Here is a 15,340-nt window from a genome sequence, read left to right on the forward strand (position 1 = left end):
GCGAAGCAGAGGGAGCTTTGCAGGAGTGGAAAACAAGAAATCTATCCAATAATAAAGTTACAAAAACACCCTGAAAATGGCAGTCTGCCTTCAAAATGTTGAGTCCCTTCATAATGAAGGATAGCGTGAGAACGAACCGTGAAAAGCCATCGCAGCACAGAAGCTACACACAGCTCCCAGAAAGCTGTCCCGCGAAGGCTGCAGCCTCCGACTAGAGAAACAAAACTGGCATCGGGCAAGAGAGGCGGGAGAGCGGTGAAAAGGAGCGACGAATGCCGAGGGCTGTGCCGAGGGCTGCACCTCGGGCAGAGCGGCAGATTGCCCCGGCGCTTGCCGGTGCCCGCTCCGCTCGCAGCAGCGCTTAGTGCTTCCTCGCCGCCCGCAGCACGCGGTGACGCTCTGTGTCTTGGAGCATGCCCAGTGCTAAAACAGTATCTCGATTGGTGCCGCGTGGTGTTACCAGGTAGCTACGGTTGTAGTTTATAGCAACTAAGATGAGGCTGGGACTGTAGATAGCGTTACTGTCATGCGCAAAAAAATAAAGCGTTGCTGCAGAACAAGGGCAGAAGCAGCATGTCATTTTATAGCCAGGGGATTAGGTTAGGTTGTAAACTGTAGCAAGAGGACAGCGTCTAATCTCCTCGTGGCTGCAGTTGCTAAAACCTCCAGGGCTGAGCTATTTAAAATTCCAGCTTGTCATTAGGGGATATCGTTAGGACTTTGCTGCAGCGCATTCCTCAGCGAGAGCCTTGCTGCGGGACGGGTGCACGCACCACGTGCTCCCGCTGCTCTGGAGAGTCGCTCAAAGAGCAGCAGAAAGGTCTTCCCAAAAGAACTAATCAGTGCATCTGCTGTATGTTGTTTTATTTTACTGTAATACGCTGAGATTATGTGCAATACTGGGTAAAAGGCCCATTTGCCTCTTCCTTTCCGTGGGCATTTCAGGAGCCCGTTCAGAGTCTGGAATCGGAACAACCTGCTCGTGGCAAATGCAGAAGCTGGGAACAGGATGCCTGTCAGCGAGAGAGATGGGTTTCATGTAGAAACATTTCCCCTTGGAGCTTTTCTGGAGATAAGGCTTGAATTATCTCCGCAAGTAATTGGTTTGCCTGGTTTCTGGAGTTTGTTAGGGTTTTATTTCCCCTCCATAGATACGCTAAAAATCCTCGTTCACCTCATTAGGTGAGCTTTAGCTGAAACACACACAAGTTGCATTTGTTTCTTCATTGGAACTAGTGTCTTTATGTTCTGATCTACTTTCGATGAAGAGAATGTTGCGTTGTTTCACTGTGCCAGTTTTACCCAGCTTCTTTTTGTTCTTCAGTTTAGTCCTAAGTGGGTTTTTTTGTTGTTTTCCCCTGACCTGCAGACTCTGGAAAATAGTAGTAGATAGACAAAGCTATTCCTGCTATTCTACCTTCTCCCCTCCCAGTTCAGATTAAGTTGCTTGTAATGTGACTAGTGTTATGTTTTATTTAGAAAATGCAAAGATTACTTGCTTTCTCAGTACCAAAGTAGGTTTTTGAATTACCGTTCTAATGCCTTGCTAATAAACTGTTTTAGCTTAAACTGCCTAAAGAACTACGGTGAGTGATCTTTAACAGCAGAGTAAAAGATCGGTTTGGCGACTTGTCATCCGGTTAAATTGGATATACAGTATCAAAGTTTTCATTGACTTCAAAGGATTTAGAAACAGCCCCTTTTCTCAAGTATTTTGGAGTTCAGTGAGATCCGGAAATGCCTGCACCTCAAGTGGTTAGCAGTCGTACGGCCAGCAACAAAATCACTTAAAAGTAGCAATTAAGGAAATCTTCACCTTCGGACTCTCCCCTTCTTGGGTGTGTTTCGCTTTGAACTTACAAGCTAAAAGTAGGCAGTTGGTGACTTTGTGCCAGTGTTGATCAATCAGGACAAACAAAAGGCTGATCAGAAAAAATTATATTAAGAAATACCTAACACAAAACATCCCTGTAAAGGATGTGATGCTTTCTCCTGATTGCAGTGTTCATCAAAATCAGTGGCTTATAACTGTATTGAGCAAATGCCCCTGGCATTGCCGTAAGAATCAGGCCTTTGTTCCTAATTAGAAATGAAATGATCTTTCTGTGGTTAAGTGGTAGTAAATAAAGGTTTCTCCTGTGTGAACAGATAATGAGAGTATCCTGTTCATTTCCTATGGGAAAGGGGAGAACTGCTCCTGAGCTAGAGACAAGGACATCTATCTCATACAGTTTTTCTCTGTTTGTATACAATTCAAAAGCAGCTTTAATTCTGATGTGACAAACGTTCATTTTGATTTGCACAAGATAGATGCAGATACATTACCAGAGAATTAATGGTTTGCTGGTGAAAAGTTAATCATTAAGTTTATATATTGATAAGTGGAGATTAAAAAGTTTTAAATTTCTTGAGGCTAGCAGAGATATGTTAACTTATACTAGCTGACAATCTGGTCCATGTATCTTCGTGATGATCCATCATGATTCGGATGCACTGGGTTCCACTCTCATGCTCGGGCTTGTATTCGTTTGCTGCCTTGCCCTCTAGGTCTGTTCTCTGGCTATGCCACTGGTATTAAACATGCAAGAGGGGAGTCTTGGGTTTATAATTAATGCCTAGTGGTGCCTCATAGGTCCTGTTCTGTTTTCTGTATACGTAGAAAATTTAGTCATTTGTTTAAAAAAAAAAAAAAAAATCCTGCACGGTAAATGTTTTGCAGTGATGTTAAGTTGCTTTATAATAACCATTGGCAATTTGTTCTACAGCTCTGTGTCAGATTGAATATCAGTCTGTTGCTTTTTATTGCCAGTATGAACAAAACAGAAGAAGTTAATGCTAGTGTGGACTGGAACAGATTACTGCCTGGCCTTACGATCGCAGTTCTGGTGCTGGCAGCTTTTATTCTGTCTTTTGCAGAGAGGTCTTGTGAGGGACAGTGCTCTGTTTCTGTATCCACTCTACCTGCAATGGCTTATTCTTTATTTCGTGTTTACTGCTTTGTCTGCTGTATGGAGTACAGTCCATAGAATCTGTTTAAGATCTCATAACCACTATCTAAATATGCTTTTAGACTCTATCTCCAAGAGAGACTTAAGCACCCTGCTCTGAGTATGTAGTTTTATATAAAAATGCAATGGCAGGCAAGACATTTTTGTTTATGCTGTGTTATAGTACTGTGCAAATTCTAATGGATTTGTGGAGCTGAATTGTTCTTGTTTCACTGGGCAGGTCCTGATTATCATCACGGTGTCTTGAGTATCATCAAGACCATAAGACTGGAGAAAGCAGGACTAGTGAAGAAGGCAGACAGTGTCTGCTTTCCAACTGAAACTTGAAGATTAGAAATATTTGAGGAAATGATAAAGTATATTTTAAGCAACTTATGAAACGTTATTTGAAGGATTAAAACTTGGATGCTGAGTATACAAAGAATAAGAGAAGGATTCTGGGAAAGCTGTAAGACTCTTGGGTGGCAGCCAGTGCCAGGCTGCCAGTTGTTCTTGTCTATAATTGTGCCAGCATTAGAGCTTTCATAAATCTTGGGAGGGAAGGAGTGGAGAAACTATTTCCAGGCTATTAATGCCAGGATAATTAGAAATATCGTCCAGCCTCTCCAATTAGTGCCAATAGAATCTGAAATACCAGCCAGTCTGAGTAATTGGAATACCAGTCGGTCTCTGAGTGAGTCTGGGGAATGTACAGTACCAGCTCTCGAAGAAAAATAGATATAATAACAGATTTTTTATTATTATTATAAAGCTGAAGATAACATAAATGTTTGGAGGTCTTTGCAAAGATTTAGCCCACCAGTTTGAAAAACTGTAATTTCCTTGGTCCCTTGCTTGTATTTCAGGCATTGTAGCCTGTGTGCTACAGGTGACGCTTTCCCATGACTTTGCTCTTTAGCCTGCCGTCACAGTGCATCTGTTTATCAATCCACATACTTAGCCTTTGGTCACCCTTGTTCACGAGGGAGTGTAAGCATAGGAAAATGATCAAATATAAATACATTCTTAAGCAGAAAACAAAGAGATGAAAACCTTTGTTTTCAAATGCTTTAAAATAATGAAGTCACGATGATTTTAAAGAGTTAAGGAAAAAATAATTCAAGGCATCTGAATCTATAAAAGAGAGCTTATGGAGGAAAAAAATAGTAGTCATGCACCGATCAATGGATATTTTACTAAAACATTGGATTGGTAATTAGCTTTTGTATAACCTGGATATTAAATATATTACCTCTGAGCTGGGGAATGCTGTCACCTATTACTTTTGTCCAAAAGGATTTCTATTAAATAACTGTGTATCCAGGGTTTAAAATCTGATAAATGCCTTCGCACGTATAAAGAACTTTCATTTTAGAATTAATGATTCTCTTCCAATTTTACACCTTAATTTAGTTGCACTGTACTGCAGTATCACGACCAGACCAGGTGCATAAATTTTAAAAAGACTGCATATAAAAACAAGTTCTAGAACAAATGTAGACTAGCACTGTAGAAATAAAAGTTATGGCTGTTTGTCAGTGTACCAAACATCCCTGAGGTGCCTCCAAATTGTTGTGCAGGAGGTGTGAATGGTTGTTTCTAGCTAGGTAAACACGTTTTGGAGATTTACTACAAACTTTTTGTGAAATTCTTGCTTCTGTGTTGCAATCTGAGTGAAAAGAGGTGGAAATGGATAGGGGCTGAAGAATGGGCCAGCAAAAAATGTGTCCCACTCGGGCATTTTTTAAATCTTTAAAGATGAAGTGATGTATTGCCCATGGAGGAAGCAGGGTGCATGGGAGGCAAGACGTGTTCATGGAGGCATCAGCATATTAGGCTGTTAGCTGCAGGTAGGGACACCTCGATAAATAATTCTCCGGGTAGTCAGCTAAGGAAACACAGAGTCTTCTGTCAACCCGGTGTGTCACATGAAATATAGTCTTGTCTAGGCTGTCAGGACAGATGTGAGTTTTACCAAGATAAACCAAAACCTGTGGAGAGAGGTGCCAAAAATGGCATAGCAGAGCTTCTTAGGTCAGAAGGAGTTGTAGAGATGGCCATTATTTTACTCTCTTGGGCCAATTTGAGCACATGGTTGTTCTTTGTTGGGTAGCTTTCTCTTCCGCTCTACTTTTGGGTACTTCTATTTCCTTATATTATTGTCTGTTACTTTTTCATTTTAAGTTTTGCAATTAGAGACTCCTTAAAACTACCTCAGTTCAGGTAGATGTCTTTACACAGAATTGAGAAGTTCAGGCCTATTCTTAGCATTCAGTCCTAAAAGATTTCAAAGCGATTATTTCCCGAGTGTGAGCAGTATAACACAAAATGAGACCGACTGCTCTTTGCGACATCTGCAAAAAGCTCAGCTTTGTTTTTACCCTGAACAGAACATACAAAGTTGGGCTGGGTTGAAAAGGGTTTTATTTTGTGTTAAATGTGGAGGGGAGGGAAAGAACTTTTGGATGTTCCTGTTCTCAGCTGTGCTGGATTTGTACTCGATGTACCTTAGGAAGGACTTGGGAGTTAGAGAGGTGTCTTGATATCATCTCTTGCTCTTGCATTATCTTGGCTTTGTCAGAGCTCATAATAGCTCCAGGTCAGATTAACGTGAAGCTCCAATAAACAGTGTCTCTTTGAAAGCCAAGTTTCTTAACAAAATATAACGCTCTCTAACAAATCCTGTCTGCTTGTCACGTGCCGCTTACTCTGGATAATCAGATGGGTACAGAACCCAGCACCATTAAGTGTTTCTCTGTGGTGAGTAAACCTATTTTGCCCCTTAGGGCGTAATTCTGCGTGCTGTGCCGTACTGAGCCAAACGCTGCACCCGTGCTTGTCCTTCTCAGATGGAAGTAGCTGGAGTTTGTTATGGGCCGACCATGGGGAGCGAGAGCCCTCTTGTGGGATAAAGTATTTTTGAAGGGCTTACATAGAATTTGCGGTACAGAGGGTTGCACTTCCAAGAAATGTTGATTGCAAATTTTCTGTGGTCCTGTGACCCGATTGTTTCAGAGATGAATTTCACAGTTAACTTGTACACTTTTTGGGTAATAAGTAGGATCAATTGCAATTCAGGTGAAAGGACAGGAGCTGAAATACTTCTCATGAAGATAAGAATCTGATAGGAAAAGGAATCTGACAGCAGACTGATTGTGTTGATATGTATTACTTTAAATAATGTAGCAGTGCTGTCAGTGACTTGCACGTCTTTGCACAGTGCTTGTATAAAAGTATCGAATTCTAACATCATTTGACAGTTCTTTTTAAAAGGAAGAAATAAAATAAGCAATGCATGCTTTCGTTTCATAGCTATCCAATTATGGATCATTCTCTTTCTAGGGAAAAAGAAACAGTGGTTTCAGAGAATGTTACTTTGGAAGCCAGAAGCACTGCAAATTGACTAAACTTTGCCCAGCTTTGGGATACACCTTCCGATTAGCAGCTCAAAATGACATTGGTACTAGGTAAGTTATTCCTAAGCTATATATTTCGTTGAGAAGAAGTGGCAGTGAAAAAGTTAATTCTCAATGGCAATGTAAAGAGGGACTTCTGCTTTTTTCTTATTTTTTCCCCCTCCCTCTTTATGTCTCTGAGTTAAGTATCTGAAGTTTTATTGTTTCGTTATTAATGCTCTAGAGTAAGTCACACCTGCCCTGGTGGTGTCACTCACCTCGCAGGGAACTGCAAGGTACTTGGAGAGTGAAGAGATTAGGCTGAGCAGATAGGCTCCTTTTGAGGTGTCAAATGCTGTTTTGTGGTCTGTTTCTAATGCAAGAAGAATACATCTGTTATGTAAAATTCCCACTAGGGACCTCTGTGAACCAAGAAAAACAAGCAAGAGGAAGTTGAGTTACAGATTTTGAAAGGAATTTTGATGTATTTATTTTTCTATTTTAAATCAATGTCCTTCTGTCTTTTTTCAGCAGTACAGTCTCTTCCTTCTTCAGCAGGACTGGCAGGGCTGGCAAGTAGGATGGGGAGGAAGGGTGTAAGAGCCAGGACCAAGATAGGACAGGCACGGCACAAGGGCCCTGATTCTCTATACCTTGTTTGCACTTTCTTCTGAACATAAACAGATATGCTCATATGAAAATGATGAGAAATCAGATTTATTCCAATCCTCACAGATTTGGGATAGTGTTGAAGGTAGCACTGGGCTGAAATGTTATACAGCTAAGGACCAGAGCATACCCAAAAAACCCTTCTTGCAGCAGGGGCTGTACACTCGTGCATTCACTGAAAGAATATAGGTAAGGAAGTTTAGCTGTGAAGAAGCTGAAGTAATTTTTGAAACATCCAGTGCTTTTGTATACTCATTTATTGTCCTTAGCTAAACAGGATCTAGTAATAAATTATTGCACAATGGGAAGAAAAAGAAATGCTACTGGTGTATCTTATTTTTTCCAAAGATCAAACTCCTAACAATATATAGCTTTAAAAAGTTACTTTATTCATGTTCCTGTGTTTTCCCTCTGAGATGTGCTGAGACTGCTTGTGTGTGCACAGAATCCCTTTTGGCAACTTCTTGCAAGATCACCTCTCTCCCTATTCAAATAATCTTTGAACTGTAGGCTAGAGAGAGACTTAAACTGGAGCTGCTTAGTCTAAATAAAAGGGGACCACCTGGTAATGGGGTCTGCAGAGTTCCCAGGTTGGGAATCTCTTCCCTTTACCAGATCCTAAATTTTTTTTTAGATATCTTCAAGCATGCTGCAACGCCCTTCCCCCCCTTACCCCCGCCCTTTGCTCAAGCGATTGAGGGGGGAGCAGGCTAAGAACTGCATTCATGGGCAGGTGCTGTGTGTTAACCTGAGATAAGCGCCAACAAGACATGGTGTGTTTTTATAGACAGCATTCAAAATTATGACGTGATAATATTATCTAACACTTTGTGTTGTAAGGTGTTTTTGGTTGCTTGTAATGTTTATGGACCAACCATTTGAGATGTTTTCTTGTTTGGATGTCTGTTACAGGTAGATTTTTGTTGGATTGTTATACACAGGCTATAGGTAGATCTTTTTTAAGCTATGAAAACATTTCAGCCAAGATACTTGTCTTTTTTTTTTGTGGAAGAAGAGAGAAGAGTAGGAACAACTCTTCTCTCTACACAATCATGAGTATTAAATTGATACAACTTCTTTGTTAAGAAATAAAGTACATTTATGCTGTAGAAACAGATTTGAAAATTGCAAGAAAGTTTATATTCAGCTGAGAGGTCTGATGTGTCCCTGAAAATTCACCCAAATTGATCTGCTTTAAGTTCTATTTTCAAGTTTTCATTGTGCTTAATATAGTCTGCCTGGAGTCTTAGGAGAAATCTTCCTGCACTTGGTTCAACACAACTGCCTAAGACATTTCAAGGCATTTTGTGCTGGAGTTTAAAAAAAGAGAAGAGTATACATTGCCTCTGCTGTAAGTGGTTCTCTCTGGTTCAAGCTTGTATGAAGGAAGAGCAGCTTTATGCTCAGCTTCAAATGCAAAGGAATTTGGGCAGGGAAAGTGAGATAAGTGGAGAGCCAGCCTGGAGAGTTGGGAACTACCAGAGAACTCCTACATGGTGCTGAGCATGTATGGTCATGACTGGTTAAGTTTTCCTGGCTTTTTTTGGAGGGAAATATCTGAAATATGTGGGACTGAATTTGCTGAAGCACTCAACTTTCACAGCTATAACTTAAACAGAACTTATATTTTGAGTTTATAAAAGGCAGAAACTGCCAAACAAGTCTGTGCATCTCAAGTTCAACATCTAAAAGCTGACAACTTGGGCTTTATGTTTTAGTTCCCCTAAATGGAGATACTGCTCTACTTTGCAGTTAATATTTTTGAGGCAATCAAATACTATATTTTCGAATATTATTGTGATGAGATCCATAAAAATGGCTGTGAGGACACAGATAATCCCGTAATCATTTCCATTTTTGGTTCTGGCATTTCCTAACTTTGAGTGCCTGTCTTTACCACCTGGGCAATTTTAAAATTGATTAGACCTTTTAAAAATATTAAATATATATCTAAATACACTTTTTTTTTTAATATTCCTCTCTTTCTCTCCCTCTCTCTCTCTCTCTCTCTCTCACACTGTGCAGTGGCTACAGCCAGGAAGTGGTATGCTACACCGCAGGTAATATTCCTCAGACACCTTCTGCACCAAGACTTGTTCGAGCTGGTGTCACATGGATCACATTGCAATGGAATAAAGTAGAAGGATGTACGCCAGAGGAGGTGATTTCCTACACCCTGGAAATTCAGGAAGAAGATAATGTAAGTACTTAAGTGTACAGAGCGGCTCAGGTTGGGTTTTCATTTATTATTTCAAGTTTGTTGAGAAGACTGTGGGTTGCTATTGTAGAGAGCCATTTTTAATATTTTTGTAAAGATTATGTGAGAGCTCTTTAAAACTTTATGCAATAGAAAAGATATTTTAATAAAATGCCTTACAAAAGACAGAATCTGAAGCTAGGTCACATATATTGGGGTGCATTGCTTAAATGCAATACTCTTCTGTTTTTCATAATTTTTCTTTTCTAAATATATTTTGTGTTTCTGGTTCCATTTAAGTGAATGGATGTCTTTCCAGAAATGGTTAGGATACAGTCCTGAGAGCTGCTGAACTTCTGTTCTCCCCGTTTTCCCACTCCTCTGAAAGCAGCTGGAAGAGGAGGAGGACACCCAACACCTTTTAGAGGCACTTACTACTTGGCAGGAGAGAGCTGTGTGATTTGTTCTGCTCCACATTGGCAATTAGAATCCTTAGCTAAACTGCCTGAAAATCTGTATTATCGTCCAGGATTCCCTTGCAAAACTGCACAAGAGTCCATAAGATATAGGGCAGTTTGGCCTTAAACAGTTCAGTCTGCCATGTTCTACTCACGTGTGTGTGGTATGCTTGCTTTCTGCAATTCTGACCCTTTTAGAGAAAATTATTGTGACCTAATAGATTACAAAAGAAAAAAAAAAGCCACCCCACTTTAAAGCCCTTTTGATATAATGTGTTGTAGCTGCACACTGTAATACAGAGAGCACTTACTCAAACTTCTTCGTTATGGGAATGTGTTTATTTTTGTTTTTTCTAGGATACTGTGTTTCACCCAAAGTACACTGGAGAGGAGCAAGCCTGTACTGTGAAGAATCTCAGAAGAAGCACACAGTATAAATTTAGGGTAAATTTAGATGGGGTCTTTTTCCTCTTGTCATTGCATAGTATTTTGCATGTTGTTTTTTTTTTCAGGTGCTCTGGGAACCTTTTATTACTGCCTGCAAAACTGAGCCATCAAATACAAATTCTACCTGTGATATAAGGAATCACTTTATATTAAGACCTGATAGATTAAAATGTTAGCCCTATTTTTACCATAGAAGTTCCTCATTGCTCCGCCTTTCTGAAACAGGCATAGTTCTTGGTACTGTATACTATAGGGTACATTCTTCTAAAAATATGACTACGGGTCCAAGGTGGTCTTGGAGGTGATTCTAGTCAACTGTATTTCTCCCCCAAATGCCTGGTCTGTGGTTACAAAAACCAATTTCACTTCCATACAACTGAGAAGGACGCTGAAAGAAGCCCAGCAAAGACGGCTTCCTTCCTTGACTCAGGGTATCATCTTCACCTGGTGTGCAGAAAACAAAGCTTTTCCTTAAGAGTGATGGCTCTTAGGTATGCGTAGCTGTTTTGTTTTGTTTTAGTAGGTGTTAATATCTCCTGCTCTCTGCTCTGAAGTGTACAGGCCTCCCAAAGAGATGCTTTGAAATCTTCTGCAGATGCAAAATTCAGAAATCTGCCTAATTAATCTTGAAGCCATCAAGCACAGTAGAAGTGCCAAGTGCTGTAATCAACTAAAAAAAGTGTGATTTTTACAAAATCAGATGTTTTGCAGCAAGGCTGGCTCCTGTGCCAGCATGTGCAAAGCCAGGGCGATGAACCAAGTGCTGCTCCACGAGATGGCGATCCGCCACGCAGTATGTAGCCCTGGGTTTGCTCCTTAGATGGCAAGAAGTTGTCTGTAAAGCTGTTATCCGCTGTGCTTGCCACGCGTCAGTGTTGCCAAACAAAACAGGTGTCTGGAAACAGCTTTTTGTCATTTGTAAGTGACACAGTGAGAGCAGGATGTGATAGATTTGTATCAGCTCAGGAATACTTGGCTTTCGTAAGTCTTAATGCGTTCAAGTAGCAACAAAAAAATTTCACACAAAGAGTTGTTTAAAGCTTTAAAAACAGCTTTGCATGTACTGCTTTGTGGGACAGAAGACCTTGTAAAGTTGCCTGAAGAACTAGCTAAAGAATCAGGAAGCTGTCGAGGTAGCACTAGGAGATGAAAATAAAAGCATCTTTTAGTTTAGCACTGTAACAGCTCCTGGGATCCTCTAAGGGAAGAGGGTGGATAGTGCTTTTCTTCAATTTAACTTTGAAATTAAAAATGAATTTGTCAAAGCTGGATTGGTATTGCAGTGAACTGGATTTCTTCCTCCTGTCACTGGCTACAAGCACAACCCTGACCTGACAGTACTGAGATGTTCACTTGTGGTGTGCAGACCAGCAGTAGGGAGCAACATTAGTTAGCCATAGAACTTGGGTAAGGAGCCCCAAAACTGTATAAGAACTAATATCACAGCAGTATTTTTAAACTGGCTAGTTCTAGGCTTGTCTTTGAACCTTGGCAAAGTAATGGGTTGACTAATACGGGACTTGGGCTAAGAAAAAATTAAGGGAGAAATTTAATTCCTGCCAATCCGTGCGTGCTTACAGAAGATACATCCTGCTAAGCTAGCATTTTTGATGAAAATAAAGTTTGATTCATTACAGTGATAATGGAAGCATAATATACCTTTGTAAAGTGGTTCTTTTAGTATCAAGAGAGGATTTGACAGAGAAGGGTAAATGATGCAAAGCTTAACATGAGAAGGTGCAGAAATTTCATGCTCTGAAATGTTTGAAATGTCAACATAAAAAGGAATGACCAGTGACTGTTCCCAGTGAGCTTCCACAGCGGCCAGTGCTGCTGTACGCTATTTCATACTTTTACCAGCAACCTGGAAGGAAACAAAGTTTTATTTCTGGTGACAGGATGGAGGACTCTAGGTTGGGGAAGCAGTGGCTCTGAAAAAGTGTTGAACGTCCTGGTTGAACAATGAGTTTAATATGAATTTTCAGTTCCTACCAGGCTAGTACTATCTTTAGCTATATAAATAAGATAATTTATAAGTTAAAAAATAATGTTATATTACGTCTGTATCTGGCACTGATCCCTAGTGCTGTTACTTGGATGTTTGGCTAGGTCACGTATCTGGTGTTCATGTTAGGGTTTCTTAAATTGGAGAATATTCAGAGAAGAACCAAGAGATGAATAAATGATTAGAAAATGTGACATTAAAAAAAAAAATAGATGCCACAACCTCAATTAATTTAATTTAGCAGGTAGAAGATTGAGGTGACAGGTCAATAGGGATCTCCAGTGTGGATGAAACTTTGATAACTGGCTTTTCAATTTAGCAGGCCAAAAGTGTTAATTTCCATTTGAGGAAAATTATAAGCCAGGTAATTCAGGTGTTTCAGGAGAAACACAGGGATGGTAATGACTTTTTGGTTCTTTTTTGCTGGCATTTTTTTAATGTTGAGATCAGATACAAATGTAAAAGGTATGTGCTAGTTCATACAGAAGTTAATACAGACTTTAATGGCTTTTTAAAGCAGGAGTATGGACTAGAGAGAACCTCAATGACTTTTTCTGGACTTAAAAATTGTAAATTGTTTTATTTGAAGGTTTTTGTTAGAAGAGATGATAGAAATGACTGTGATAGAGCTTCACAAGTGGAAAAGTTCCTGCTAGTTTATGTTCACAATTAGCAATTACAATAAATATTTCATTACTCACTTTCTTGGCAGCAAATTTAAGTCCCAGAGAGTAGTATGAACTAATATGACTCCCAACAGCCACAGTTAGACTGTTTGGAGTTCTAGTCTGACTGGGATCTGCTCAGTCTCATGGCGAGGTCCTAATGTCTTCTCTTAGCTTAGCACTGTTCTCAGTGAAGTCAACAGAAAATATTCTTGAATAGGTACAAAAGATTTGGCTGAGAATATTTATTTTGTGTGCATCCTGCTAGTTTCAATAACTACAGAGTAAGCACTTGTTATTTGCCTGCAATTCTACTCAAGTTTTTGATTATGTGATACTGATATTCTTAAGTAATTTCTTTTAAATAGCTGTTTGAGATACCTCTAAAATGAAAATAACATAGATGCTGTCATTATTTTCATCTTCTATGACTAAGTAACTACAGGTTGGCATGTGACTTTGTAAAGGGGAAAACTGTAATTCTCTTATCCAAACTTACCACGATCTAGTGCTAGCAAAGCACTAGCAGATTCCATGTGGTTTCTGAAGAAACTACATGACAATCAGATATCTATTATTAGAATCCCACACTCTTCGGGATCTGACATGCCTTCCGTTTTAATGATATTTGTGCAACTGTTAAGGGAAGTCTTATGTAAAGCTGTCAGAAGAGGAAATAACGTTATTTTTGTTGTGTTTTTCTTTCAGTTATTTGCTTCTAATGTGGAAGGAAAGAGTTCTCCAAGTGAAATTTTGGTCTGTACAACAAGCCCAGACAGGCCAGGACCTCCAACCAGACCCATTATTAAGGGGCCAATAACATCTCATGGCTTTAGTGTTAAATGGGGTAAGCCGATCCAGTTTATCATACTACAGCTTTTGCAGGTCATAATATACATTACTGAATTCAAATAAAATTGTGTAGAGACATATTATAACTCAGATTTTTCATGCAGCTTCTCAGTTCAGAGCTGAATGGGTTTGGAGAGCTTCACAGCTGTAGTTGTTTGACTGCTTAGAGAGATGTGTAAAAGCACTTGTTTGCAGAGTCAAAAATGTTGTTTGCTTTTATTAACTTGTACTTTCACCTGAGTGCCATGTTCAGGCTTTTCACCTTCCATTTCATGTCCCATTTCGCATGCATGCTGCATTATCATTCCGTCCGCTTCCTTTATCAATGAGGCAAACCTCCATGCTCAGCACAAATTTTTCGATGCTTTTTCCATACATTTTCTTTTCATCTTTCTGTGATGTTATCCAGCCACCTTATTTTGACTCGTTCTAAAAAATAACTTGTGCTGCCAACTTCTGCTGTAACAATTCCATGCTGTAGTTCGTGGGGGGAATTAGTTTGTGAGGGAGAAGGAGCAGAATCACAAACAGTTTCTGTAAACTTTATCTTATATTTTACTCCTAATCTGATGTACTGATGAATTTCCTTGTTTTTCAGATCCTCCACAGGATAATGGTGGTTCAGAAATTCTAAAATACCTATTAGAGATTTCTCAAGGGAATTCAGAAGGTAGGTTTGACATGGTTTTATCCATTTCAACTCATAATGTCTGCTGTAAGGGCGTAATGACCTTTTTGGCTATTATCATTTCTTACATTATTTTTACATTATTTTTGAGAACTGATTGTATCAAATATCTCATGTGGTATTTTCAGCTGTGTAGTCTGGCATCTTCCCAGCACTCTATGAATTTTACCAAGTATGAAATAGAAAACTAAAATTTTTGTTGAAACATAGATGGAAGGAAGGAAAAAAGTCTTCATGTCCTAAGTCATAATAGCAAAAATTAGAGTTCCCTGAACAGAACTTAACCAGAAAACTAAACCTCGTACCACTTAGTAAGTTAAACAGTACGAATTATAGTGTATTATTGTCATTAATATACTGATGCTACAGATCTGAGTAAAGTCCAGTTATGCACTTGCAGCCTTAAAATTTCCAGGGTTCCCAGGAGAGTTTGCATTGGGGAAGGGAGGGGGGAGGGTTTTTTTTTATTATTATTTTTTATTCTCCTTTTCTTTAAGACAGGTGGAATTTTAGACTGTAAGACTGAACTTACTGTATGATTGTATGTGTGTATATATATATATATGTATGTATATTTATAAAATGTTTCTGTGTATATTAGTAATATAAACACTAAACAGGAATATTAGTAATATAAACACTAATGACTTTCCTGAAATAATTTGTGGGAAACCTAACTAAAGATTTTCTTTACTCCTGAACAGTAGTAATAATATGCTGTTGCATTTTACTTGTCTAAATGTAGATATACCTCTTTTTCTAGCAAATCAATGGGAAGTGGCATATAGTGGATCAGCTACAGAATATACCTGTACTCACTTGAAACCAGGCACTTTGTATAAACTCCGGGCATGCTGTATCAGCACAGGTGGACACAGTCAGGTAGGTATTATTTAACAGTAAGAACTTTTGGTTTTGTATATTTTTCAGAGATTTACCTGTTAGATTTGCTTAATCATTTCTGCTTTAAAAAGTAG

At 39.2% G+C, this 15,340-nt stretch overlaps 1 protein-coding gene across 1 annotated transcript in view; it reads left to right on the forward strand.

Moving 5' to 3' along the window:
• The window catches only part of FNDC3B (fibronectin type III domain containing 3B), a 225,358-nt gene that overhangs the window by 161,464 nt on the left and 48,554 nt on the right, over positions 1 to 15,340 (forward strand). The window contains exons 12-17 of the mRNA XM_067301623.1: positions 6,330 to 6,454; positions 9,077 to 9,251; positions 10,064 to 10,150; positions 13,532 to 13,670; positions 14,274 to 14,345; positions 15,127 to 15,245. Coding sequence (XP_067157724.1) covers positions 6,330 to 6,454; positions 9,077 to 9,251; positions 10,064 to 10,150; positions 13,532 to 13,670; positions 14,274 to 14,345; positions 15,127 to 15,245 — 717 coding nt within the window. The remainder of the gene's footprint in view (positions 1 to 6,329; positions 6,455 to 9,076; positions 9,252 to 10,063; positions 10,151 to 13,531; positions 13,671 to 14,273; positions 14,346 to 15,126; positions 15,246 to 15,340) is intronic.

Source organism: Apteryx mantelli, chromosome 9 (assembly GCF_036417845.1).
Source record: "Apteryx mantelli isolate bAptMan1 chromosome 9, bAptMan1.hap1, whole genome shotgun sequence".
NCBI lineage: Eukaryota > Metazoa > Chordata > Aves > Apterygiformes > Apterygidae > Apteryx > Apteryx mantelli.